This window comes from Cyanistes caeruleus, unplaced genomic scaffold (assembly GCF_971803275.1).
Source record: "Cyanistes caeruleus unplaced genomic scaffold, bCyaCae1.hap1.1 HAP1_SCAFFOLD_87, whole genome shotgun sequence".
Classification (NCBI taxonomy): Eukaryota; Metazoa; Chordata; class Aves; order Passeriformes; family Paridae; genus Cyanistes; species Cyanistes caeruleus.
The window spans coordinates 1,059,098-1,086,015 of record NW_028255892.1 but is presented as its reverse complement, the minus strand read 5'-3'; the positions used below and the strand labels follow the sequence as shown (position 1 = coordinate 1,086,015).

Here is a 26,918-nt window from a genome sequence, read left to right as displayed (position 1 = left end):
GTCACTTTCCACCTCTAAGAAAAAACTGACAGTTCAGAAGGAAATGTTGAGCTTTCTCACAGGGTCAGAAGGAGAGAAATGTTCCAAAGGAGTTGAGATTTTAGAAATTTTATTTAAAATCCTACTCTACAATCCTACACTACAAACCTACATTACCATCCTGCACTACAATCCTACTCTATAATCCTATTCTACAATCCTACTCTGCAATCCTACTCTATAATCCTACTCTAAGTTTTTCATGGAGAAGACAGTTTATAAATTGATTGTTGCATTCCTGCCTCCTCCTTCCACTTCTTCACTGCAACGATGAGAGGTGCCAAGCTGGACCCAGGCATGGCCGATGTTATAAATTGATGCTGCAGAAAGGAAAATAAAACAACAAGAAAGCATGATTTTCCAAGCTAAGAGCTTCAAAGGCAGGGGAATACTTTTGAAATTAAATGGGGATTGAGTCAGAGTAGGTCAGGAGCATGGGGCAAGTGTGGCACAGGTTGCCCCAAGAGCTGGTAGGTGGCCCACCCCTGGAAATATCTGAGGTGTGAGTATCCTGATCTCTTGAAAGATGTCCCTGCTCATTGCAGGACACAGACTAGGTGACCTTTCCATGTCCCTGTGTGTTAGTTTGAGATGAATTGACATTTAGGGAAAGAAGTAAGAAACCCCGCACGGAAGTGATTTCTTTGAGAGAAGCTGCTGGGAGCTTCCTCTGTGCCTGAGACAGGCCAATGGCTGGCTAGTTCTGAGAACTGACAACATTTTGCACCATTTAGAAATGAGATGTGCCTCTGTGATGATGCACATTTTGAAAACCACCAGCCCGGGCACTGGCCCTCTTTGCTTCCGGAGCCCGAAGGTAACGGAGCTCTGGTGAGGCCGGCCCTGCTCGCCCACGGCCTGTGCTCCTGGGGGAGGCCGGGCCAGAGCCCAGCGGCTCCCGGGCGGGGGATGGAGGCTGCGGGACCCCAGCCCCAGGCTGGGCCAGGCCACGGCTGCTGACATCTTGCCCACACTAAACCCTCTCCCCGGCGTGCAGCGACGGCTCCAGGCCGAGCCTCCCCTCCCAGCGGCTCCCGGGCAGAGAGAGGGGCCCAGCACAGCCTGAAATCCAACACCGTGACTGCCATGACCTGGGTGAGATTGAACCCTTTCACTGCACAGGTGAGACCTTTCTTATTCTTGTGGGCCTGCTAATAAAATTTGTTATTCCTTTGAAGTTTGAAGCCTGTTTTGCCCTTCTCCGAATCCAGAGCTCCCAGCAAGAAATGAGTAAGTGCCCTGGTGATTTTAGCCAGCGCTAAAACCCAGCACTCCCTGCCAGCCCAGCCCAGTCTAGGATTGCTCCCCACTGTCAGCTGAACAGCACCAAGGTTGGAAGGGAGGAGGATGGGGGCTCATCTGATGCCTTGGATTTCAGTGGAGGAGGAGCCCATCCCTGTTTCACCTGCAGCCCTTTTGGCATTTTACCTGCAGCAGCTCCTTGGCAGACCAGCGCTGCGCCTCGCCTTTCTGCAGGCAGCAGCTCAGGAAGTCACGCAGCAAAGGCGAGAATTGCTCAGGCTGCCGCAGCTGTGGGGTCCCTTCTGTGGCTATGTGGAATTTAGCCTGGGGAAAAAGGAAACACAAGGCTCCACCTGCTTCTTTCCCATCTGGAACTGCTCTCCCAGAGCCCATTGTTCCAGCTCCACTCTGCAGTGGCAGTTTTTGCCCTGGCAGAGAGGCAGAGATGACTTTCCTGTAGCATTTGGATGACGACTTTCCTGTATCATGAAAAAACCCAAGCCCCAAAGCCACAGCTCTGCCAACATCCAGCAGATCTTGCCTTGGCAGCTGATTTCATTGCCTGCTCTAGTTAGTGGCAACTACATCAGCAAATACGTGTTTCCTTCTCGGAGGATTCCCAGCAGCTTGGCAGCCTTTTTGGAAGAGGGATTTTGCTATTCTAACTAACTCTACTATTTCCAAGGATTCTTACATGAAAAGAATCTCTGCAGTGCTTGTTGGTCCCTTAAGCACAGCTGCCATAAAACAAAACTCATCAGGCTTTCTGTACTGCTCTTGAAAATGATGGTAATTGGAAGAAAAGAAAGGAAATGCAGCAGGTGTTCCTCAGGGAAGGAAACAATCCTTTGGAATCTCATTTTCAACACAGACTCATTAAGATGCCTCCACAAATGTATTGGGTTGAAAATGCCTGTTTGGGCACACAGGAGCCACCTGCAGCTCTGTCTCTCAGCACTCTGAAAGTTTCAGGTTCCTTTATGTGGCAAAAGGAAAATATTCATGGTGAAATCAGAAGTGTCATCCCTGTGGTAACCCTGTGCTCGTTGGATTCTCAAGTCAATGCATTAACGCTGTGCCCATCCCAGAAAGTGCCAGGAAACAAACAGGAGGTTTTGGCAGGCTCTCCCCGTCAGCAGGCTCCAGCTTGGTGATATGGAGAAAGTGGCTTGGGTTAGGAAAGAAGGTGGTCACTGAGTGTCTCAGCAGCACTGCACAAGAAGCAGAAGAGACTCTGGCTTTACAGCCTCATCTCCAGGTTTCAGGCAAGTTTCCCTGTGAGAAGAATGGGGCTGCACTTCTTCTCTCAAAAGCACTGTTTTAGAAACTTGGTTTGCTTTGAGTTTCTTTGCTTCATTTCTGGAAAGATAACAGCAGCTCTGAGATGCTTGTTTCCTATTCCTGGGGCCATCTACACAGCCAAAAGAGCTGGAACAACTTCTAAGGCAAAGCAAAATGCTGCCTGAGAATGGAGATGGTTTGGGCGAGGTAAGGCTTGAGTTCCCCCAGTGCTGCAACCAAAGCTCCAGCAGATGCTGATGTGCTGCAGGGCCATTTGTAGAAGGGGCCTTGGTGGAAGTACTTCCAGCAGATGGCCATGGGATTTTGTGCAGTGAGCAGAGAACACGGGACAGGTGAGAAAGACAGCGGGATCAGAGAGTATTTGCTCCTTACCGATCGAGCAGTGAAACTGTCATAAGGAGTTTTTTGTTCGGCCATTTCAATTGCCACAATTCCAAAAGACCACACGTCCACTTTGGGGCCATATGGTTGACGCTTCACCACTTCAGGTGCCATCCACCAAGGAGTCCCGGTCACCGAGCACCGCTGATTTTGCTCAGGGGTGAGCTGAGCAGAAAGGCCAAAATCAGCTGAGGAGAAAGCAAAATACTCTTTTAATTTTAATACTCTCAATTAGGAAACCAAGCCAGAGAATTCCCCAGTGGAAGTTTGAGAATGTGCAGTTGAATTTCCTGGACAACACTCCCTGCTCTCTTTCCCTGAGGCTTTAGCCAAGGAAATATGAATTGGCTACTTCAAACATCCCCCCATTTTTTACACTTCCTCCAGCAGTGCCTTTTGTTCCCCTGAAGGTTTAGATTGCAGCTCCCTCCCTCTGGAAGGAACACACACAGACACACACACAGAGCAATAGCACTCTTGGCTGCTTGTGGTTCCTTGTCATAGCTGTGTGCACCCTGCAACTGTGCCTTCAGCCCACAGCAGGGGGGACCCCTGCACTGCCAGCAGCAGCATTTTTGGGGAGCTGGCAGTCACTGAAAGCAGCCCCACACCCCCCATTCCTGGAAGGCTGAAGCTGAGCAAGAATACACTGACCCAGCTTGACAGAGCCGTCGGTTCTGAGAAGGATGTTGTTGCTCTTGACATCTCGATGGATCACGTGGTTGGAGTGAAGAAAATCCAGTCCTTGCAGGCACTGAGAGAGAAAACAGAACCAGGGGGGCAAAAAGTAGTGCTGTGAGTTCATCGCACAAGCAAGGAAACAGCTGTGGAAGGTTCCCTTTGCAGGGGAATGGGGAGGAATGGCAGAACACAGCGCCATTGAGAGCAAGAGCCTGCTGCTCCCACAGTAGCAGAGCAGCGCCTTTCTCAGTGGAGAACTGCAAATGCCAATGCAAGAGACAGAGATAGAATACAAGAGCAGGGGATAAGAGTACAGGAAGTGAGTCCAGTGAGTGTAGGGGCACTGACAGACAGTTCCCTTGAGATGCTCTTGCTTGCCCATAGCCAAGCAGCAACACAGAAACCAAGTTTGGCCCATGAAATCACTCCCATTCTGAGCCCCTGTTTCCCAGACAATGCAGCTCAAGGCCTTGGAAGCACAGATGGGATCCCTGACCTCCCGACTGACAGCTGCAATCTCTCCTTCAGACATTTGAATCTCGTCGATGAGATCTCTCAGAGTGCCTCCGTCCATGTACTCCATCACCAGCCAGAGTTCCTCATGCACAAGGTAGCTGAAAAAAGGAAACAAGGCCATGCAGGTGAACATGCACGGCTAGGTTGGTTTTTTGCTTGAGTCTTGTTTCTGGGTCCCTTGGAGACAAGGGCAGAAGTAAAGGCATAGACATTGCCTCTAGGCTGTGCAGTGTTTGCAGTCTGTGCTGTCTCAAGGAGAAAGGCAGTTTAGGAAGAGCCCAGATAAAAAACCTGTCACGCATGGCATTTCTGGAAATAAGCACCTAGTCTTCCTGGCATGCACAGCAATGGAAAAGAGGGGCAACAATGCAAGGGCAATCCTCTCTTGGATGGTTCATCAGCATTTAAGAAACTTGAAAAACTCAAGCCCAAAGAACTGTGGAGGCAATGAACTTAGAAGGTATTGAATTCTTAAGATAGGGCTGATGCAGGTTTTTGAACAATGTTCAGTCTGCATTTGCCAGGGTGGATTCATGCAGACAAAATGCAGTCTCTTCCCATCCATTGGAGATAAGTAGAGAAATAATCATTAACGACTCTGTTTCCTGCCACTGACCAAAGTGGGTTTTTAAGCTCTCATGCTTGTAGTATGTAAAGAAACATTCAAGGGATAGGACCGTGACCACTCACCTGGCTAAGTAATTCACGATCCTGGGACTCCTATTACTCTCCATGATCCTGATTTCATTCATGGTTAGTATCTTCCTACTCACTCCTTGCACATTTATTTTCTTGATGGCCACCTCAAATGACATTGAAAAGGAGTAATTTGAGAAAATTGGTAGCATGAGACCACAACCCACATGGAGCAAGTGATTTTGGAATGGCACAGCCAAGCTGTGCCCAAGTGCCTTGTGATTAGACCTCATCACTGGAGTAATTAGGGAGTGACATTGCAACAGCCCATTTCTCTGCTCCCTTGGGGGTCAGTTACAGGACATGTGGCCACTGGCGATTTGCCTTGTCCACAAAGCCTGTTCCAAGTGCAATTTGCAGGCTGGCTCCAGTCTGTGCTTCTTGTGCCTTTTCAGCACAGCTCTCCTCAAAGCTCCAGCCACAGCTGTCAGCAGTGGGGAAAGGCCTGGAGAGCAGCAGAGGCTGCAGGGGCTGTTGACACTTACCTCTCCTCCTGTTGCAATGTCAAGTGCTCTGGAAACCTCTCCAAAACCCCTAGAAACAAAACAGCAGCCAAGAATGGAGAAGCCATTTAGATCTTGCAGTGGAAGCCAGTCCAGACAGGAGAGCTCTGCTGTAAATGCCTAAAAGCTGCAGGTTGCAGGAGGGGTGTGCCAGAAGGCAGATGATGCATTTTCCCCTCAAGTGCCTGGGCACTGGGCCTGTTCCTGAAGCCTTGGGCTTTACTGCCTCAGCTCCAAAAGGCAGCTTATTCCTTCATCTCGGCTATCAGCTTCTAAACTGTGCAATTCTAATCCTGAGCATGGAGTATTTCCTTTAGCAAACTCTTGGAGAGAAATGTTCCTGAGAACTGTTATCTGACAGCTCTCATTGGGGGTAGGTTGTGCTTTCAGGCAAGCAAGATTCTTCTCCTTTCATTAGTGTGGCCAGATGATTTGGAGACATCCAAAAATGCGAAGGAAATGAATCCTGAGCTGTCCCACACTTGAGAGACAAGCAGATTTACCAGGTTCTGTTCCTTGCTGCAGGCAAGACCTTGGCAGCATGGAGATGTCTTTGACAATGCCTTCTGAGCACACTTGACAAATTCTGGCCAGTACTGAGAGATGGGGCAGACTAAGCCCGCTGTCTAAACATGTGGACAACTTGTCTGACTTCCCACTTGATGGATATTCCCCCAGGGAAACACCTGGCCCATGGCTGTGTAGAAGTGACTGTGGTTGGACTCACCCGCTGCCAAGACTTTCCAGTTCGATGTATTTTGTGATGGGATTTTCCTTGTTCACCATTCTCCCTGAGGGAAACAAAATGCAAGATGCTCACTTTCAGGCAGAGATCCCAACTTGCAGGAGATGCCAAAGGCAGCCCCGCTGTCTGGGGCTCTGAACCCTCTGTGGTCAGCTGGGCAGCAAGCACAGCAGCAACAAGACAGGCAGTTGTGCAGTACAAATGGGCAGCAGAGAGACTGATTTTGTCCAGTCCTTGGAAGGAAATGAAGCGCAGAGAGCACAGCAGGGCACAGCACAAGGCTGGCAAAGGCCAAGCATGAGCACTGACAAGCAATGGCAAGAAGACACAGCCAGCCTGAGCCCCTGACAAGCTGTGGCCCCCGTTCAGGACACAACAGCATTGCCTTGGAGATCAGACACAGCCAGGTGCAGATCAAGGCCCTTTTGTGTCCCAGCAGGTGAAGGTAGACACCAAATCAGCTGGGATCTTTTCTCAGCCCCACCAGGTCTTTTCTGAGAGCACAGCACTGGCAGCTGTCATGGGCAAGAAGCAGATTAAATGGGTTGTGCTGCAGAATCACAAAGGGCCTGATGTGTTTTCCCAGAGACTGATCTGAGCAGGGCTTGGGCCAATAGGTAGGATTCTAAGAGTCATGGGAATGGCTGGGAATCAGGGATGAAAAAGTGCCATGGATCTGAGGAATACACAGCACAGGGGCTGCAGGCTCGCTCCTGAGAAATGCCTGCAGTGCAGTTTTATCTGATCACACCACGTGGATGTGTCTCTTGGACACATCTTTAGAAAAATAAAACTAGAATATTAATTACAGATTGTGGCACAAATATCTGTTTCTTCAGTGTGGGCCCAATGAAAACATCTCTTGCTCTCTGTTTCTGCTGTCACCTGATGTTCTTTCAAAGGAGTCCTCACTGACAAAAATACAGCATTCTCATAAAAACCTTGTAGATGTAGTAGAGGCAATAAATACAGTCCTAAAAATGACACCAGTAAGACACATGGGGAAGAACAGCTCTTTCAGGATGGAGAAAAAACAAACTCTACCAAAAAACACCAAATCTGAAACCAAAAAAGGATAAAAACTGAAAACTAAAAACGGAACCACAACAAAAAGACAAAACCCCAAAACCAATCAATATCTCTGAAGTCTTTTGGTTCTGACGACAGGTGAGAAGTCTGGAGTCTAAGGAGAATCTAGGAATCAAATATTCTGTTCAGTTTGGCCACTAGCACACAGAACTTGCATAGATCATTTGCTGGGCCACAGCCTCCTGCTGATCCAAGAACAATTCCTGCTTCTGCCTTTAGTGGCAAGGGAATGCCAGGCAAAGCCGAGCCAGTCCAAGCTGCCCTCAGAGGCAGCAGGAGCAGCCAGAGCGCTCTCTCGCTGCCTCAGAGCACAGCAGTTCCTGTGGGGAGTCCTAAATGTCTCTGGGACACCAAAGTGAGGAGGATCATTTGCTACAGCTCTGCTGGCACGTGCACACAATACACTGTCCCTCAGACAAGAAATACACCAGACGTACTCAGTTGCTCCACGAAGTCTCCCAGGCTCTCCTGGAGCTGAGCAGCAGATGTGTCACTGCTGGAAATGGACAAACTGCCCCGGCTCCACTGCTCAGCTTGGGCAACAAAGGCTCCTTTAGATGCTGCTGCTGCTGCTGCTGCTGCAGCAGATTGAATGGAAGAGCCTGTGTAGATCTGAGAGAAGAAAGGAGTTTGTGTCAGGAAGCTGGCTGGCAGAGATTACCCCGAGTTCCCTTTTCAAATGCAAGCCCTTAGGAAGTTGCTGTTAGCCACATGCAAAGCTCATCAACTGGATTTTTTGGATGCCCGCTTCTGGAACCAAATGGTCTAAACCCAAGGTTGGTTTTAATGAAGTTGATGGCCAGTTTCATATTCCATTTTCCTGGATTTTCTGAAGGATGACTGCAACAACGACCAGTGCACTTCCTCCCAAGGATCCCTTTCCCCCTCCAAGGGCTGCAGACACATTTGCAGCTCCTTGTTCTAATGTTGGAGCTCCTCCCCCTCAGTCCTCTTTTTCTGCACCATCTTCAGAAGGTGCTCAGCCTGCAGCACTTGTGCTTGGGACAGTACCTGTGCCTGCCGCCGACCTTGGGGCTCTTCATCAGCCGGCATTTGCTGGAAGCCTTCGCAGGCTGCCAGGTGAGATACCAACATGTCCACCTCAAGTCAAAGAGAACAAAGCAGTCAGAGACCACAGCTTGTCCCTGTGTGCCAAGGCTCATTGACTGTGAGCAAAGGGAAAGAGCAGGACAGCAGCAGATTCACCAAGGGATACAGACAGCTTGTAGCTTGTATTCCAAATCTGTCCGGGGGACTGTGTTCACTTGCAAAAAGCCCTGAAGAAACAAGGAGAGCAGGAGCAGGCCAGCAGGAATCCCTTGAGATGAGTGCTGGCAAAAGGGGCAAATGACTGGTGCCACTGTCCAGGGCAGCAGCTGAGATTGAACACAGCAGGAAATGTCCTTCCAAGCAGCTGGGATAGACACTACAGCAGGATGGCACTGAGAGGCATCAGCCCAGCCCCCTGCTGCTCTGCAGAGGAAAGGCAAGAAGGGCAGAAAGCACCAGACTGCAGTGACTGCTGTGCCTATCGCTCTTTCACTCACTCGATTTTCTAGAGCCTCTTGCTGCTGAGCGAGGAGATGGAATTTCTCTTTGATGATTCTCCTTTCTTCCTCCAGCCTCTCCTCCCTTGCCCTGATCCTAGCCTCAGTTTCCTGCAGCTCTGCCAGAAGCTCCTCCTCGGAGGCCTGTGAAGAATGACAGAGAGGAATTTCCATGAGTGGAGTGTCGGCCACACTTTCACTCACCTGGTTCTGTTGATTTCCTCTCTGCCAGGGGAGATCCATCTCCTCTTTGATGCTTCTGTCTTCCTCAGGCCTCCTCTTCACTGCCATGATGGCCCTCGGAGCTTCGGGCAGCTCTGCCTGGGGCTCTGCCTCGATGTTCTGTACACACAAATGGAGAGCAAGTGCCTGGGAGCTGCCTTCAGGCTCAGCTTCTTCCTCAGTTTCAGCCTCAAAATCACACTCATTCAGTCACTTCTTTCTGCTTCCCTACCCACCTCTGCTTCCACTGTAACCTCCTGTCCCGCTGCTGATCTCTGCAGAGGCTCTTTGCTTTCAGGGCCTCTGGCACTCGTGGCCTGCTCAGTCCCAAGAGCTGCGTTTTATGCCCCTCTTCCTGCCCTTCACTCTGTCCCCTGCTGAGTCAGCCTTACCTGGCCATTCTCTAGTGGCTCTTCCACCTGCTGCCCCAGCTGCTCTTCCTGCTCTTGGGCTGGGAACAGCTCTCCCTCAGGCTGGCACGGCCGTCCTGATAAAACAATCTGCTCCTGCTCTTTCTCTGGATGGACCTGCAGAGAAAGCAAGAGAAGATGGGCTTCAGCTTCTCATCCAACATTTGTGGGCCAAGACTCAAAGGCTGTTGGGCTCCCACGTTCCCAAAGCTCTGTGCTGCTGCTCTCCTGCCTTGTTCTCTGCCCGTGGGGAAGCACAGGTTCCAAAGTGACCCTGGCAGTGCAATCAGGGCCCATCTGGCACTGAATCTCCAACAGACTCTTGGGCAGCTGACAGGAAATGTGGGGCATTTCTCAAGGGCCTCCCTCCCCTTCTGCTGTGTCCTGCTTGTCTCTCCCTAGTGACTGACAGCCAGCCCTGTCCCACAGCTCCATCCTGGCTCTGCAGGGGCTTCCTGGGTGAGCTCAGCACTTGGGAGAGACACTGCTGGAGTTCATGTTCTTTTCAGGCCTGCCCTGCCACTCCTGCCCTTCTGACATCCACACTCTTGTTAGAAATCCTGCTCATTCAGGGAACAAGGATGTGTGCAATTGGATCCTCTGCTGCAGGTCAGAGAGCCTCTATGGCCACCTCAAGATATGGAAGAGGACCAAGGTGTTTCTCCTCCCTCTTTTGTCAGCTGAGAATTCTGAGTGGCACTGACAGAGATCCTCAAAAGGCCCCACCAACAAATTAATTGACACACCCCTAGAGATGCCAATGAAGGAAGCCATGGGTCATGTAATGCATGTATGACCAAAGTCACCAAAAACCACCTAAACCATGGAATTGTCCCACCTCAGTAGGACAGGCAGAAATTTATAGGTTAAACAGGGAGTGTCAGGACAGAAGAGGCAGGAGGAGGAAAACAGCTCTGAGGAGAAAAAACAACCAACTCTAAAGGGGTTCTTAGCAACACAAGACAGCACTCAAGGACTTGCAGCTTTGCCCCCACACTAGGCTCCAATGCAGTTTCCAAAGCTGCAGACTTCACCACAAAACGTATCAAGAGAAACTTGCCACTTGTGGATTTTGCCTCAGAAGAAGGGTTCAGAACTACACAGTTTGTTTCTTTGGCCACACAGGACAAGAATGGCCGGCCACAGCTTCATGGACAACACAATCATCTCCTTGCAGCTTATCAAAAGCCAAAAGACAGGTGGCCTAAAAGATTCTGCAGAAGTGAAGAATTACTCCAGAAAACTGCAGAACAGTTCTCCAGGTCATCCAGAGGTTTCCAAAAAGGGAAAGCAAACAAAGCAAGCCCTCTGAGCCCCAGAAATGCCGTGTGAGGCCTTGGCCATGGCTTGGCAGAAGCCAAGAGACAGAGCTTCCCTGAGCCAAGCAGCCAGCTGCTCACCCGCAGGCAGCAGCGCTTTGGGGCCTCAGCACGACGGCTCAAAGCCCAATTTCCAGCTGCCACGGGATGGGGGAATGGCTGGGTGCTGGCAGGACTCCAGCACTCAGCATCCTCAGCCAGCAACAGCAAGTGCTGGCTGCTCAGAAACTTGCAGCTCTGCCTTGCACTAAAGACAGCAGCACCCAGCACTGGCACTTACTGTCTGGGCATGGTCAGGCTGGGCTGTGACCACAGCTGGAGGCTCGTGCTCCTTTTGCTCATTTTGCTCCTCTTTGGCCTCTTCTCCAGGAGCAGAGGGAGCCACAGCAGAGTCTGCTCTTGCTTCTGGGCTCTGTGGACAGATGGTGGAGTTAGGGACAGACAGCTCCCTATCATTTAGAACCTTATTTCTATTCAGCTTGATTTCTACAACCAGCTCTACCAAGCACAAATCATCAGCTTTGATAGCAATGGGATTCTAAGTCTCTCCAACTAAATTAAAATGGGTTAATTCAGCCAGGCTGCAAATAGCTCTGAATTAGAGAGTTCACCCTGGCTACTATCAGCAATCAACGTTCTCTGCAAATCTGAGCTTTGAGTTCTTTTAAAGCTCTGCAATGGAAAATTAGGAAATAGCCAACAATGCCTTTGCTATTGCTGTTGTAAACATGGAAATGGATCTTCTTTCAGCCCACCCAGCTGGCCCTCTGCACTCTACTGCCACAGGCCAAGCTCACAGTTCCCTGCACAATTCTGAAACTCCAGAAACATCAAATGTTCCTTTCTGACTCACCTCAGGATCGGCACCTCTGAACACACGGCTCAGATGACCTGCAGTGGGCAAGGAAAAGGAACCAAATTCTTTGAGAAAACTGGAGAGAACCGTGGCCTGTTTAGAGCAGCATCTGAGAAGATCTCCTAGTCTGCATTTTCAAAGGTGTCCTGCTTGACTGGTGTGGTTTAAAGCAGCAATGAAAAAATCACTAGAAAACTTACTTATTTTTTGCTGTGAGATATGGATTAGAACAAGAGCAAAACAGGCTTAAAACTTAAATGGAATAAAGACAGTTTATTTACAAAAACTACAAGAATAAGAAACCAGAATAAAACTTCCAGAACAACCCTTTTCTCCCCCACTACCCAACCATTCCCTTGTTTACATGACAACATGGAGACAAAAAACTTTGGATCTTTGGTATTTACAACAGTCCCAATTCCTGCTGGAGTCTTTTCATCAGTCTTTGTAGAGAAACAGAAGTCTTCTTCTGCTATCTTTGGAGTTTTTCACACAAAAACGATTTTTCTTCATAGCTTTCTATTTCTCTGATGCCAGCTGCCCAGAAATCTGCCATCAGTTGTCTCCTTCCATTTCCCATCACTCTGAGGTGTGTTATGGGTCATGAGTCTAGGGATGTCATTTTTATGAATGAGTTATTCAAAGGCAAAAGTTCTCTTTATCTGTTTTTGTAAGCCCTCCTGGAAACAGAAGTTTTCTTTTTGCTTCTTAAAAGCCACAAATCTTCAACTTTTACTTCTCCCCCTCTGTTCCAGCATCTCTCAGTGTCACAACTACTTCATCATTTGCTCAAAATCCACACTTGGAAACACTCCATTCCTCCCAATATACTCTGTCATGAATTAAAGGAGTTTTTTTCAGAACACTACTGTCCATGCCCATAGCTTTAACAGAAAAATATTTCAGCTTATTAAAGCATCTCCTTATTTCTCTTCCCCCTCTAAAGTTAATTTTTTTCTTCACTCTCTTTGATGGGTTGATGATTGATCACTCCCTCTCTCTCTCTCTCTCTGGAAAAAAAGGATTAATCTGCAAGTCTCATGCAGGCAGTAAAAGAGTTAAAATCTTGCTAAAGCTGCAGATGTTGATGGTGTCAGGTTTCAGTTCAGTGGCAGAAACTGCAAACCAAGTCAGGCTGGCCGGCTCCGTTTCTCCCCCCACCCCGCCCTCTGCAGCCTTGTCCGGCCTGGAGGGGGGGAGGAGGCCGAGACAGAGCCCTGTGACCTCGTCAGAAGCCAGAAACCAAAGAGAGCAAGAAATTCCCGGCCTCACATCTTCAGGTGGTGTTCACAGGTTGATCTCACTTCTCAATAGTTAAAACCGCTGCCAATTCTCACCCATGGCCAGGAATTAGTCAGGAGAAAAAACTCCCATCAGCCTCCAGCAGTTTCAACTTCCCCAGCTCTCAGAGCTATCTTAAAAGTAAAGTCACCCCAAGAGATTGAGCCAGCAAAGTGAGGAAATGACAGACTCTGCTGCCACAGGCTCTCCCGTGGAGGGAACAGAAGCCCTGCAAATGCTGCCCGCAGCCCCCTGGCTACAGACACCCCGTGTTTTGCTGAAGGTGTTGACAGGAGCTTTACCAAACCAGGGGCATCCTCATGGTCTTTGTGTTTCAATAGCAACCCGGTCACTAAGAAAGAGCAGGGAGACCTACAAAAGCCAGCTCAGGTTCCAGCTAGGGAAAACCTCTACTTACGTGCCAGGTTGGTGAGGTAATAGCCGGCATAGCCAATGCCATAAATGGCGCAAACGGCAACAGCGAGCTGCTCCATCACTGTAGCACTGCTGTGCCAGTTTGCACACTCTGCTCCACAACAAAAACAAACAGGGCTCCTGTCAGTGTGCAGCTGCCCACTGACAAACGCCTCAAGCAGGAGGATGCTCCTGCACTGAGCAAGCCCAAGAGCTGCTCTGACCCTGAGGCCTTCCGTGCACCAAGGCAACCTTGGGATGTCACCACGACAAGGTGGCATCCATGCCCTGACATCACAAAGCCAATGCTCTGCGCTGCTCTGGGAATTGATGCAGAGCAACCCAACCTTCCCTACAGCAAACACGAAATTGCCTGGCAGGTTCTCCTCTGTCACAAAGTGTCACAAATCCTTTGGTGGGCTGTGGGAAATGACAGAAACTTCCACAGATACTGAAGGGTTTGATTTCCAGCCTTGGAAGGAGCTTGGGTTCATGCAATGCTAAAGGTTCACAGACGTTGAGTCAAGAATTCATAAGCTTATGTTCATATAGCTGCAAGTAAGAATATGCCAGAAATAAGTAAGAAACTGCATTGAGTGAGATGGTGGAGAGATTTCAACTGTAATTGTGTGATTTTATAGAGTAAGCTATGAATCTAAATATTATCCTAAGAAGCACATGTGTGTAGGTGAGCTAGCAGTGTATTGAGTGAAAAGCAGACACAGTGCAGCAGAACTTGGCAAAGGTGAAAGGTGATTAAGTAATAATAAACCTCTTCAATTTAGTGCATTAGCCAAAAATCTCAAATTAGTGAATCTCAGCCACTGCACCAGGCTGAAACTGAGGATCCCCAGCCAAGCTCAGAGGGAGGAGAACACAGCATTTGTGGGATCCTTTCCAGTCTGACTTGCTTTAGCTGGAGCCTGGGGGAGGAGAGAGCAGGAGAAGGGTTGGCTGAGTCCTCTCCCCTCTGCCTTGCCCTTCTCTGCTGGATCCTCAGTTCATCCCACACCCACCCCAAGACTCCATCCCCATCCTACTGGTGCTGACGGGATTAAAGGAAATAAAGAGGAGATAAAAAAGATAGAGAGGAGAGAAAAGGAGAAGTTTAAATGCAGTTTAAATATGAAAGAAATACACATGTTAGTGAGTGCTGAGAGTTCCAAGGGAGCTGAAGGGTTTGGGAAGGGCCAGGAGCCCGTGAAGGGCTCAGGAGCTGCTGCTGCCGGGAGGGAGGAAATGCACCAATGGCTCCCAGCAGAGTCTGTGCTTTGAGGCTCTTTCCCAAACAGCTGCAGGAGGGAAAGCAGCTGAGTTTGGAGGAAGAGTTTTCTGCGGAGGTTTCCTGTTTGGAGCTGTCACAAGCTTGAGCTGCTCAAGGGAAACGCGGCTCTGCTTCCAGCAGGGCCCAACTGCCCGGGAGCACAACTTGGTTCCCTGGCCCTGAGCCAACGGGCAGCAGCAGCTTCTGTTCCCTCCTGGCTCTTGTGTCATTTCCAGCAGCACAAGACACACCAAGAAAAGCTCCTCCAGAACATGCCATGAGAAACACAACCTGAGTTCATGGCATGAAGGAGCTCTGACAGTCCCACAGGCTCAGGGTTGTTTGTCAGTGAACAGAGCAGGGAAAAGCACAGACACATTCCCTGCACAGGGAATTCACAGGAGGAAAGTGCAGCGCTGGAGGATGTGCTTGGATACAACATTCCCACGGCAGTTTTGGGGATAAAATCGACAGCAGAGAGAATAGAAAAAGTGCTACCAAGGGTGGGCTGGGGAGGGCTGGTGCTTCCCGGGAGGCTCCCAAAGCTCAAGAGGACAAAGCCCAGACCTTGTCCAAGCTGCGAGCTGGGTCTGAGCCAGAAACCAGGGGGTGGCAGAGACATTGCTGCTGAAGGGCTTCAGATTGCCAAAGCTAAAGTGTCCAGCATCAAGGAACAACTTGAGGTTATGGAAGTCCCAGTGCCCACGTTCCATCCCCTCATTTCAAGCTGAAAGCGGAGCTTCACTTGTGACTCTGCTTTTTAATAATGAATGTCAAACTTCAACAAAATTCCCTTAAAGACCCCATGAAGGTTCACACTGTGAGAGCTCACTCGAGGCAGCCCCAACTCCTGCCCTGGTTCAGTCCCTGTCAAGCCCACTGTGCTTTCCAGCTGCTTTGCTCCAGCTCCCCCCAAATCACCACGAATTCCACTGAACTGAAACAAATCCAAGTCCTCGTGGGTCGGGACAAGGGCAGGGAGAGGTCACTCAGGGCTCTCCATCAGGGGCACAACAGCCCGACACGGGGAAATGAACTGAGCTTAGGACTGAGCAAATCAGACCAGGAGAATGAGGATTAAAATCAATCTTGAGAAACACCTCCTCCCGCTCCTGAACTCTTCTGTCCGGGCCGCTGCTCGCGGGGCACAGAGAGGGGCCCGGCCTTGTCCCTCCAGACCTCCCTGGGAATCACCCCAGAGCCCTCAGCCTTCCTTGTGCCCATCCCCGGGGCCCCTTGTCCCTCCCAATGGCTCCCGTGCCTCTCCCAGTCCATCCCAGCCTCTCCCAGTCCATCCCAGTCACTCCCAGTGACCCCGCCTGTCCATCTCGCCCCTCCATGGATCTCCCGCCCCTCAGCCAATCAGAGCGCGTCTCTCTGATGACTCATCAGTTGCCGGGCAGATCCACAGAGCCGAGAGCCCCGCGCTGGACTCGGCCCCTCAGTGCCGCGCACTTCATTCCCAGTCCCTCCCAGTGCCACCACAGTCCCGCCCGGTGCCACCACAGTCCCTCCCAGTGCCAACACAGCCCCTCCCAGTGCCAGCACAGTCCCTCCCACTCCTTTTTAGCCCATTCTCAGTCTATTCCGAGTTCATTCCCGCTTCACTTCCAGACCTCCACGCTCTCTTCCAGTTTCCGGTATCCACTCTCATCTCTCACAGTGCCACCCCAGTCCCTGCCAGTCCATTCCCAGTCCCTCCCAATGCCACTCGTCTTTCATCTCTCCCAGTTCCCCTCCAGCTGGTCCCACTCTGTCCCCACTCACTCCCAGTGCCCCCAGCGTGTCCATCTCGCTGGTGCCCTCCAGCTCCCAGCCCGGCCCCGGCCGCCTGCTCTGCTCCCTGATGGATTTCTCCCCTGCCCACATCCAGCTGAGCTGCTCCCAGGGCCAGCAGCAGCTCTCGGGCCACGTGCTGGCCACTGCCGTGCTCCCCAGCGGGGACTGGAGCCAGCAGCTCCTGGTGCTGCTGGAAACCGCCCCCGGCAATGCGGGCTCAGCTCCAGCTGCCAGGTGGAGCACGGCAGCCTGGAGCACCCCCTGAGCCGGCACTGGGGCACGGCCCGGCCCCCACAGCGCCGGGGACAGCGGGGGAGGCACTGGGGGGGCCCAGAGGGGGATTGGGGGGTGCTGGGAGGAACTGGGAGGGAGTTTGAGATAGACTGGTTTAAACTGGGGAAGGGATTGATGTGCTTAGGATGGCTGGGAAGGGGTTTGAAGGATGTTGGGGAGGGTGGGATGGGGTTCTGGGGGTCTTGCTGGACCCTGGGAGGGAGTTTGGGGGTGCTGGGTGTCACTGGGAGAGATCTGAGTGAGCCTGGAGGAGCTGGAAGGAGATCGGGCATTGGAAAGCAGGGATTGGGATGAGGTTGGTTGTGCTGGAAAGAGACTGGGAGGAGTCTTGATGAGTCCTGGTGGGGCTGGGAAGGGACTGGGAGAGGGTTTGGGGGTCCAGGGGCAGTGGGGAGAAATTGGGAGGGGGCTGTGGGATCCTGAGAGGAACAGGAGGGGCTCTGCTGGGTCCTGGGGAGGCTGGGAAGAGACTGGCAGTGATTTACCAAAATAGCAATATTGATCGAGTATCAACATCAATCTGTTAATGGACAAAAAACCTCTCCAACAGTTTAAAGTTACAAAGTGGATGTTTAATCACAGCACTGGGCAAGTGCAGGAGTCACCCCTTAATACGCACTGCAAGCTGACAAAAGATTCCAGTGTCTATTTATTTACAAAAGTCTTAAATATCCAAAATACTAATACTTATTAATACTAATGCATATGCATAATGCTAGCACCTCCCATGTGCCACTTCGGATTAGAATTCATGGTAATGATTTTAATGTCATTACACCTGCATGGTTGGCTCCCCAATTTGAGGAGGAGGTCATTTTGGTGTGGAGGGTTCATCAGGAGATGAAGGAAAACCGCTCTTCCTCACTCTCACCTTTCTACCTTTACAATGGTTAACATTACAAATGACATTTGGTGCAACTCCAGTTTCCTCCCTTGTGACTTTTAAATGGGTTTCCAGATGTAAGGTCTGTGATCTTCCTGAACCCGTTTATCAGTTTCTCTTTTCTCACTATAAGCACAGCTGAACAAACATACAATGAAAAGTAATTTTTTATCTAAGTCCGAGATTCATTATCTCAAATCCTGCTTCTCACTTCATCATTAACTCTAACTAGTTCCAACAAGGCCTATCTCTAGCCAAGACCCCTAATTTTTCTAAAATTACTAATTGTTTAAAATTAGTGACTCCAAAGGAGGTTTCAGAGGGTCCTGGGTAGGCTGGGGGAGACTGGGAGGGTCCTTGGAGGGGTTTGGGGTGTCTGTGAGAGGTTTTGGGGGTCCTGACCTCTGCAGATGCCCCAGGGATGCCATCAAACGCTGCCCAACGCAAGATGCTGATGGGGATTGGAGTCTCAGTGTTGGGCTTCGTCTTCTTGGCACTGGGGCTTGGCTTCTGCCTGCGCAGGAAGGTGAGGGAGGGTTCTGGGGGTCGTGTCTCCCTCACCCAGAGCGTTTGTGCTCCCCTCTGGGCCCCCGAGCCCGGTGTCACCCCCTTTTCTCTGCCCACACAGCTCCTGAGGCAAAAGGTTCCAAGGATTGAAAGTCAACAATTCCCATTGTCATTCTGTATCCTGTTGAATTTCCATTCCCCTGATTTCATCCAGGTGTCCACAGGGAGCCAGGAAGATGTGGAGCCTCCCAGCCAGGTGTCTTCCCAACATGGATCACCAGGACCACGGATCACCAGGGCTCTGCCCAACGGGGGTCACTGGGGATCATCCAACGCCCATCCTCCCATGGGGGATGGAGCTGGAGCAGCGCACGAAGCTCTTCCCGCACTCGGGGCACTCACAGGACTTCCCTTACTGGTGCCTCCATTGGTGTCGGGTCAAGTGAGAGCTCCGTGAGAAGCTCTTCCCACACTGGGGACACTCGTAGGGCCTCTCCCCACTGTGGATGCGCCGGTGCCTGATGAGGTGGGAGTTGTGTTTGAAGCCCTTCCCGCAGTCGGGGCAGCGGAAGGGCCTCTCCTCTGTGTGAATCCGCTCATGTTTGAGGACATTGGAGCTGGTCTGAAACCTCTTCCCACACTGGGGACACTCATAGGGCCTCTCCCCAGTGTGGATGCGCTGGTGCTCCCTCAGACTGGAGCTCCACCCAAAGCTCTTCCCACATTCCAAGCAGGTGTAGGGCCGTTCCCCTGTGTGGATCACCTGGTGTCTCATCAGGTCAGAGATATTTCTGAAGCTCTGCCCACATTTCCCACACTCATAGGGTTGTTCTCTCATGTGGATCTTCTGGTGATTCCTCAGGCTGGAGATCTGGCTGAAGCTCTTCCCACATTCCCCACACCCATAGGGCTTTTCACCAGTGTGGATCCTCTGGTGCTCGATCAGGTGGGATCTCTTTCTGAAGCCCTTCCCACATTCCAAGCACTTGTGGGGCTTCTCCCCCAGCTCTGAGCTCCGCCTGGATCTCTGGCCGTGTTCCTGGCACTGGGGGGATCTTTCCTCCTCGCAGCTCCCTGGACTGGGTTTCCAGCCCCTCCTCATGCAGGATCTCTGGGGCTTTTTCTCCTCCTCTTCCATCTGGACACATTTTGGGAATGAAAATTCCTGGTTAGGAGGAAAAGGAGAGGAGAGCGCCTTGGGCAGGGGGTTCCTCCATGCCCAAGTTCATCTCAGAAAGTCATTGGGCATCTTGTGTCTGTAACAAAGCAAAGCACCAAGATTCAGCCCAAACAAGAAAACAATGATGAAAAACTACCCAAACACCAAATTCAGGAAAAACCCCCTCCAGAATACAAAGATTCAGCCCCTGCAAAAAAACAAAGCACCAATATTTAGCCCAAAAAAGTTCAGAAACACCAAGATTCAGCCCCATCAAAATCGTGGATCCCCTCCCCAGTCACCTCCAGGGCAACACTCCTGGAACTGCACATACAGGGAGAATGGAACGTTGTCCTGCTTCCTCTTCCTTCTCTCCCACCTCCTCCTGTGGCCCTACTCTTCCTCACACTCCTCTTCCTCCTACTATTTCTCCTCCTCCTGCACCTGCTCCTCCCACGTGAATCCTTCGACCGTTTTGTTCTTCAAACCTGCTTCTCCTTCCCTTCTCCTCCTGCCCCCAGGCCCAGCACCCACTGCCGTCTCCCTCTTCCCCCCCAGTCCCACAGCATCCCACCGCAGGGGCACGGATGCAGCTGGGCCAGCTCGGCCTGGGGCAGCGCTGGGCTCTCGGCCGCTTCCGCCCGCACTCGCTCCCCACTGCAGCCGCTCCCGCCACCACAGCGCGGGGGGGCCCGGCCTTGGCGCTCCCCCCTCCCACCTCCCCAAATTCCCCTCCAGGGGGGCGCCAAGGCCCGGGGGGGAGGGGCGCAGCTGGGCTCCAGCTGGGGAACGCTGGCAGCTGCGGCTCTGCCTGGACACTGATGAGTCATCAGCGCCGCGCGCTCTGATTGGCTCAGCCCTGCCTGAGCCCTGCGCCTGCACCAAGGGGGGACACCCTGCTCCAGGGGGGATGGCCCCAAAACGGGGCAACCCCAGCAAAGGAACAACAACAAAGCCTCTTTACAAACTGATCCCCTCAACCTCATTGCACATAGGGCCAGGGACGTGGACATAAGGAAGTGACAGGAGGAGCCAGCAGCTGCACAAAATGTTATGAATTGATGACACAGACTGCTGCTCAGCCGAGGTCCTGCTAAATTCATCAACTTCCAGAAGAACAACAAAGACTTAACACAGCCATCAATATCGTTAGCTATACAAAAGTGAGGTACATATTAAGGGGGTATGTGGGAGGTGCATTGGGAAGTCTGTGCCTCTCCAGGACTTCAGCCAATGGGGAAAGGGAGAGGGAGATGTGACCAAGAAAATAAGGATGAAAAGGAGGCTGTGTCTGCCAAAAATTGGTGAAATCTCATTAGAAATGTCCCATGGCCTCATCCTTTTTTATATGAATACAATTACTGTTACAGGACTCCTCTGTCTTCCTTGTGGACAGAAACCTGTGGGGATGTCAATTTTTCCACACACCTTGGGGCTCCTCCGCAATTCCTTCCACCGTCCGGGCCGGCGGGCAGTGAGTGCAGCTGAAGGGGCCTCACCCAGTTTGGGGGATCGGCTCCCTCGGCTGGCGGCGGCACCGGGCATTGATTGGGTACCCGAGAGTGAGCAGGAGACAGACGAGTGACGGATCAGGGCGGCTCTCAAGAGTCGGCAGGGAGAGAGCACTGAAAATCTCAGCAGTGACTACAGTGGCATCTTCGGGGAGTGAACATGGCAGGGCACCCAGGGAGGGGACAAAAGGGAAAGCCACAATGGGGTCCCAGCCAAAGGGATGAGGATCCCAAAATATCTCTCAAGGGTCCCTTGGGAGCATGTGGAGGTCGTTTGCACATTCTCCCAGAGGGAATTAAGGACATGGACACCCAGGGGGGCAAGAAGGGAAGTCCAGAAGGCATTTAGACAACAGGGGATGGATGGTGTTGGTGTGCTGGGAAGGGATTGGCTGAAGGGGAGTGTGCAGGAATGTGCTTAAGGCAAGAAGCAGCAGGAGGAATCCATGGGGTAAGAAAAATGATTATATAAAAGAGGAAAAAGAGAAAAATACTGAGGATTGGAAGGATTTCCAGAAGGGTCTTATCCTCAGAATTTCCCAGCTGACTCAGATCCTTTGTATCCCAGTTTTCCAGGACAGGAAAACAAGGAGGTCAGGATTTCAGGGGGTTTCTCTGAGCTGGGAGCGGCAGGAGCGGGCACAGAGCTGCGGCACCGGGAGCACGGGCTGGGGGCCTGTGGGGAGCTGTGGGGCCGGGCCGGGGCTGTGGGGCAGCCGGGGCTCAGCGCCGGGCGCTGCCTGAGCCCAGCACCCCCCGGGCAGGGCCGGCAGTGGCCCCCGGCCCCCAGGAGGCTGCGGGACGCCCCGGCCGCTGCCCGGCCCCGTGGAGCTGCCGGCCCTGCCCGCCGGGGGGGCCGCCTTTGGACACTGCGGCAGGACAGGGACCGGCTCTGGGATACGGGCTGGGGAGGGGAGCCTCAGCACAGCCAGCACGAGGAAGGAACAGCTCACAAATGGCGATTAGACCTGCAAGGATCCACATGATCTTTTAAGCATTTCCTGCTGGGTCCCTGGAGAAAGGAAGGATTTTGCAGAAAGCTCAGCAGCTGCCACACGATGAGCACCCACAGGCACTGAGGGGGGCTGCAGCAGCGACAGAAGAAGCCCCTGCAGCACTTGCTCACAAAGGCTCAGCAGCTGAATGCAGCAAGGGATGAGCAAAAGGCCAAGCTGAAGGCAAAGGCCATGGCACAGTTCCTACAGCCCCTGAGGGATCAAGCCCAGGGCCCAAGGGGGCCCCAGCACCCAGGGGACACCCTCGGCCAAAGCACCTGGCACAGGCATTGCCCTCCTGGCCAGGGCACAGCCCACCCAAACAGCCCCTGGCAAGGAATCAGCCTTCCAGCTGCAGGGCACAAGGACACTGCAAGCACAGACAGCAGCACCCTCAGCACCAGCAAGTCCAGCCCTTGATGGACACGCATTCTTAGCGGTGGCACAGCTCCCATTCCACCAGGGACCCACCACACTGCAGCCCTTGGGAACACAGGGTGGCTCTGGATCCAGAGGAGACCTTTCCTGATGGACACAGGGGCCTCTCCATCCAATCGGAATCTTACAATAAAAGGGGGGAAAATTGTTAAGGAATATTTTAGCTATTGAGGCACTAAGTGGGAAAGATGAGTGGGTGTGTTTTATTCAGCCACTATTAACAAATGTGGGGGATGGGTTTAAAATGCAGGAACTTTTATTTGCTCACAATTGTGATTGTAATTTACTGGGAAGGGATTTGATGGCAAAACGGGGAATGCAAATTAATGTTGGAAAAGGTGATACAGAGACTGGTTCTGTTGTACCTCTGTGTCAAATGTCTGGCAGAGCCACGGCTGAAGTGAACCCACAAGTGTGGGCAGCCCCAGGGAAATTGGCAAAATTAGATATGGAGCCTCTCCAAATTTCCCTGAAGCAACCAGGACAAGAGGTGTCCAAAAGCAATCCCCTGTTCCAAGGGAGGGAAGGAAGGGCTCACAGCCTGTCTGGGAGTCCTGCTCAAGGCACGGCTTGGGGAGCCAGGGATGGCTCCCTAGAATGCTCCTATCCTGCCAAACAAGAAATCCAATGGAATCCACAGAATGCTGCAGGACCCAAGAAGAAGAAATGAGATGATGAAACCGAGGCACCCCACACTCTCAGATCCTTACACCAGCCTGAACCTGGTGCCCTCCTCACACTGCTGCCATTCACAACTTGATGCAAAAGAGGCTTTCTGGGGATCTGCCCACTTCCAGAGGATGCAAACACAATTCTGCCTTGGGCTGGCAACAGGAGCTAGAAGGGAAAATGCTCAAGACATGGACGGTCCTTCTGCAGGGATGCACGGAAGCACCGGCCTGATTGGGGCAAGCCTTGCAGGAAATATCAAAGGAATTGACCTCACCCCCAGGGACTGGCTTCATGCAGGATGTGGAGGACTTGATCCAGTCAGAAAAACAAGGAGAAGAGGTAGAGGAAGCCTCTGTGAAATGGCTTCATTTTCAGGCAAAAAAACAGCTTTGAGTATCTGAAAAAAATGGAAGAGCAAATGGTAGAGAAAATGGTTAAACATTTGGGACCTATTTTGACTGAAGGCTTGTGGTGTATTGACCCTGAGAGAGTCCAGGGAAACTAAGAAATAATGTTACCCAGGACTAAAATGTAGCTGGTACAATTCTTACAATTAACAGGGAATAGCAGGAGCTGGATTGAGGATTCTCTCTTCCACCCAGAACATTACATGAATTTTTTTCCCCCATATAGTCTCAATGTTATGGAGTGGACATAAGAAAGAGAACAAAACTCAACAAAATGAAAAAAATAAAATGACAGATGCCCCAGCCATGGCTCTTCCAGACTCAGAAATCTGAATTGGAAGGGAATATTAAACAGGCCACCCCTGAGCCTGCACTGAAGGCAACGCAGCAGCAGCCAGGGCTCCCCAGCGGGGGAAGCCCCTGCGCCTGCCCACAGATCCTCTGCTCAAATCCTCGGCCTGGCCACCCTTCTTTGCCATCTCCAGCCACTGCGGGACAATCCTTGCTCTCACTCTTGCACCTTCAGGCCTTTCTGTGCCTGCCCTCGCCACAGCTGCTGGGGAAGGCACCGGGACAATTCCACTCTGCCTCTCAATTCCACTCACACTCTGCCCTGCCTGGGATTAGCTGCTGGCAAAATAGACAAACTTGAAAATGGCTTCAAATCTTATTTCTCTAAAGGAACTTGGTTTGCCTTCGCCTTGGGGAAAGGAAATTTAAAGGTTTTTTTAAGGGATGTTTCTTTTCCACCACTCAGCAGAGATGAAATTAACATCTCAACAGACTGGGAATAGCCCAAAAGATTCCCACCAAGATAACGACCAACAACAAAACATCAACACCCAGCAGCAAACATCAACCAACACCTGCCCCAGACACTGCCCCAGGCACAGCTGGAGACACCTGGTCTGGAAAAGGCTGAGCAGAAAATCCAGGAGTGCCCACCTAATTCCCATCACAGGCACAGAAATCCGGCTGCAACAGGAAACCAAATCCTAACAACTCCACACCTTCAAACCAATGAACAGTAAACCAAGGGATTTCTATGGTGTCAGAGTGTATGAATTTAGAAAAATCTAGTCAAACTCGTGTGTCATGGAATGATTTTCTCTGCACACCCAGCCTAAGTGTGCATGAAATTATTCCTGTTGCACATTCTGGCCAGAATCAAGTAATGTCTTATTTTTCTAAAGACACTGTTGAAGAGTTTTTGCTTTTCCCAGTTTCAGTGAAAGGATTACACCGTTAGAGTAATTTTTTGTAATAATTTTACTTCTATATTGTTGGTTCTGTTTGGGCCAGTGGTGTGAGAATCAGTTTTAGTCCTAGGAGAAAGAAAACACTTGATTGCTTTCTCATTTTTGTTTTATATTTGTACTTGACTCTTAGTCATGACAAAATGATGGTATGAGTTTTTTGATGTTCCCCTTTAAGCTGCACTTTGAAAACTAGAAGAGCTTTAAAGTTGGTGCTTTAACACATAAACAATTATTAGAATATTGTTTAAAAAAAAATAAATAGCAGATCTGTGGGGGGCCACGTGTGAGTCACGGGATGTCTGCCCTGGAAGAGAAGCTTTGTTCCAGGCAGCCAGGAGAGGACCTTTAGAAATGCAAATTAACACTGATGGCCCAAAGCCTGCACAATGGCCCAGGGGCTTCCTGCCTGCAGGAGGAATTGCAATGATTCCAGGAAGAAAAAACAGAGGCAATGAGTGAATCTGCTTGGAGATAGGGCCAGGGACTTGTACATAAGGCAACAAAGGGAGAAACCATCATTTTCAGAAAATGTTACTAATTGACAAGGACTGCTGCTCAGACCAAGTCCCGCTACATTCCTGAACTTCCAGAAGAACAAACACTTCACAGAGCCAGGAATATCGGGTGTTATACAAAAAGGACATGCAGCAGGCGGATCGGGAAGGCTGAACCTTCCAAGCACCTCGGCCAGTGTTGGGCAAAGGGACAGGGACATGCGGCCGGGAAAATCAGGACAAAAACGAGGCCGCGTCCTCCAACAACTGGAGAGAGCGCACGGCAAATGCCCCATGGCCTCTCCCTTTGGGCAGCAATAAAGTCACTTGCACACCACTCCTCTGGCTCCTTGGGCCACACAAACCTCTGGCGCCGAGAATTTTCCCGCCCGGCCCCGGGCCCAGCGCAGCCACCTCCGGCCTCCCGACACGAAGCGGGACGAGCCAGCGCTGCTCCGCCACCGCCTCCTGCCGAGGCCCCAGCGGCAAGGAGACCGCGGGCAGCCGCTCCCGCAGCGCCCTCAGCCCAGGGCCAACACGGGCCGGCCACGGCACAAGCCACCCGCCACAGCCCCCTGCCGCCCCCTCCCGGGCCCGCAGCGAGCCCCGAGCCCCCGCAGAACCGAGCGCGGCTCCCACCTGCGATGGCCGGGGCCGCCTCCAAGCTCCGCCGCCGCCTCACCGGGCTCCGGCCGCTGCTGCCGCCGCTGCCGGGCCCACACAGACGCTCCGGCAATGGCGGCTCTCCTGCCCCACGCCCGCCCTGAGGGCGCCAGCGGGGCCGGGCTTGTCCCCGCTCTGCCCAATCAGCGCGCGCCAGAGCCACGAGTGACGGCAGCAGCAGCCAATCGCAGCCAGCGGCGGGCTCTGCGCACGACACGGCCTCGCCTGCCTTGGGCTGATCTCGGCCATTTCTCGGCCCCCTGGGCTGAGGAGCGGCCTCGGCGCTGGGCCCGGCCCGGGCAGGAGGCCAAGGAAGCGCCGCTGCGCTGAAGCGCCGGGAGCTCGGGGTGCCCGGGAGCTGAGGGCGCTGCGAGCTGGGGGTGAGTCCGGGATGGAGCAGGGCATGCCGGAGCGAGGCCAAAACTCTGTGACTCTCCTTCTTGTTCCGGGCGGGAGCAGAACACACAAGGAAAGGCTCGGGGGTCGGGATGGGGGTAGGGACAGTTCAATCCTTGGTCACGGGCACAGCACACCTGACTTGGGGAAATTAAATTGAATTTATTCTCAAACGTGTCAGAACAAGAAAACGAGAAGCAAAGTAATTCCTACGGAAATCTATCTTCCCCCCAGCTGTCCCTCCTTTCCGGGCTTAACTTTGTGCCCCTCTTCGTCCCCCTCCCCGCCCAGAGGCACAGGGATGGGGGTCACAGTCAGGTCATGTCACTGCCTCCCCCTGAGGGCCAGGAATCCTTGTCCTGCTGCAGCCTGGGGTCCCTCGCAGGGGCCAGAGTCCCTCAGGACCAGGCTGCTCCAGCGGGGATGGCCAGGGGGATCCCCGAGTGCGGCCAGGAGCCACTTGCATGGCTGTGCAGGGGCTTCTGCCGGGCTCGGGGCCTCTCTCAGGCACCCCCTGCTCCGACCCGGCCTCATTGCCCCCCTCACCCCCCATGCAGCGAGTGCCCGGGCAGGGAGATGCACGATTTTCCCGGGGCTGAATCTTGGTGTTTCTGAGCTTTATTGGGCTAAATGTTGGTGATTTCTTTTTTTTTTTGCGGGGGCAGAATCTTTGTATTTTGGGGGGATGTCAGATTTTTTGTGTTTTGGAAGTTTTTGATCTGTCTTTGTTAGCGTTCAGGAACACACATAATCACAGACTGATTATATGCAGGTGCTTTATTGAAGCGTGCAGGAAATACGGGTATCAGCAACCCAAATCTAGCTCCATTGTCTTTGTCCAAAGTGCACATATTTCTACAATTTCAGCTGTAGCAGTAATCACTATAACAACCTTATCGATAATGCTTCATTAATATTGCTTCATTAACTTTATCAATATTGCTTCATGAGAGT

The 26,918-nt window shown here is 51.9% G+C and overlaps 2 protein-coding genes across 3 annotated transcripts in view; one reads left to right on the top strand and one right to left on the bottom strand.

Moving 5' to 3' along the window:
* The window catches only part of LOC111942164 (uncharacterized), a 360,854-nt gene that overhangs the window by 131,790 nt on the left and 202,146 nt on the right, over positions 1–26,918 (top strand). The window lies entirely within an intron of this gene.
* On the bottom strand, positions 93–13,677 carry LOC147646690 (uncharacterized). 2 transcript variants are annotated; one of them, XR_015281811.1, is made up of 14 exons: positions 13,248–13,677; positions 11,546–11,583; positions 10,973–11,104; positions 9,356–9,490; positions 8,742–9,083; positions 8,206–8,295; positions 7,632–7,806; positions 6,088–6,151; positions 5,343–5,391; positions 4,852–4,964; positions 4,142–4,259; positions 2,956–3,718; positions 1,468–1,605; positions 93–359 (listed from the first exon to the last, which is right to left on the bottom strand). XR_015281811.1 is itself a non-coding variant. In XM_086873118.1 (12 exons), exons 1-12 carry the CDS (start codon positions 13,522–13,524, stop codon positions 3,494–3,496), a joined length of 1,758 nt encoding a protein of 585 aa, XP_086729244.1. In that variant the 5' UTR covers positions 13,525–13,677; the 3' UTR covers positions 2,453–3,493. The 2 variants fall into 2 exon arrangements, 1 of the variants encoding a protein (XP_086729244.1); XM_086873118.1 differs by lacking the exons at positions 93–359; positions 1,468–1,605 and having other exon boundaries at positions 2,453–3,718.

Coding starts and splice junctions, on each gene's coding strand:
- LOC147646690 (XM_086873118.1), bottom strand. CDS start 13,524: ATGCCACCTTGTCGTGGTGACATCCCAAGGTTGCCTTGGTGCACGGAA. Junction 9,084..9,355: donor AGCCACTAGAGAATGGCCAG/GTAAGGCTGACT, acceptor TTGTGTGTACAG/AACATCGAGGCAGAGCCCCA. Junction 4,260..4,851: donor ATCGTGAATTACTTAGCCAG/GTGAGTGGTCAC, acceptor TCCTTTTTTCAG/CTACCTTGTGCATGAGGAAC.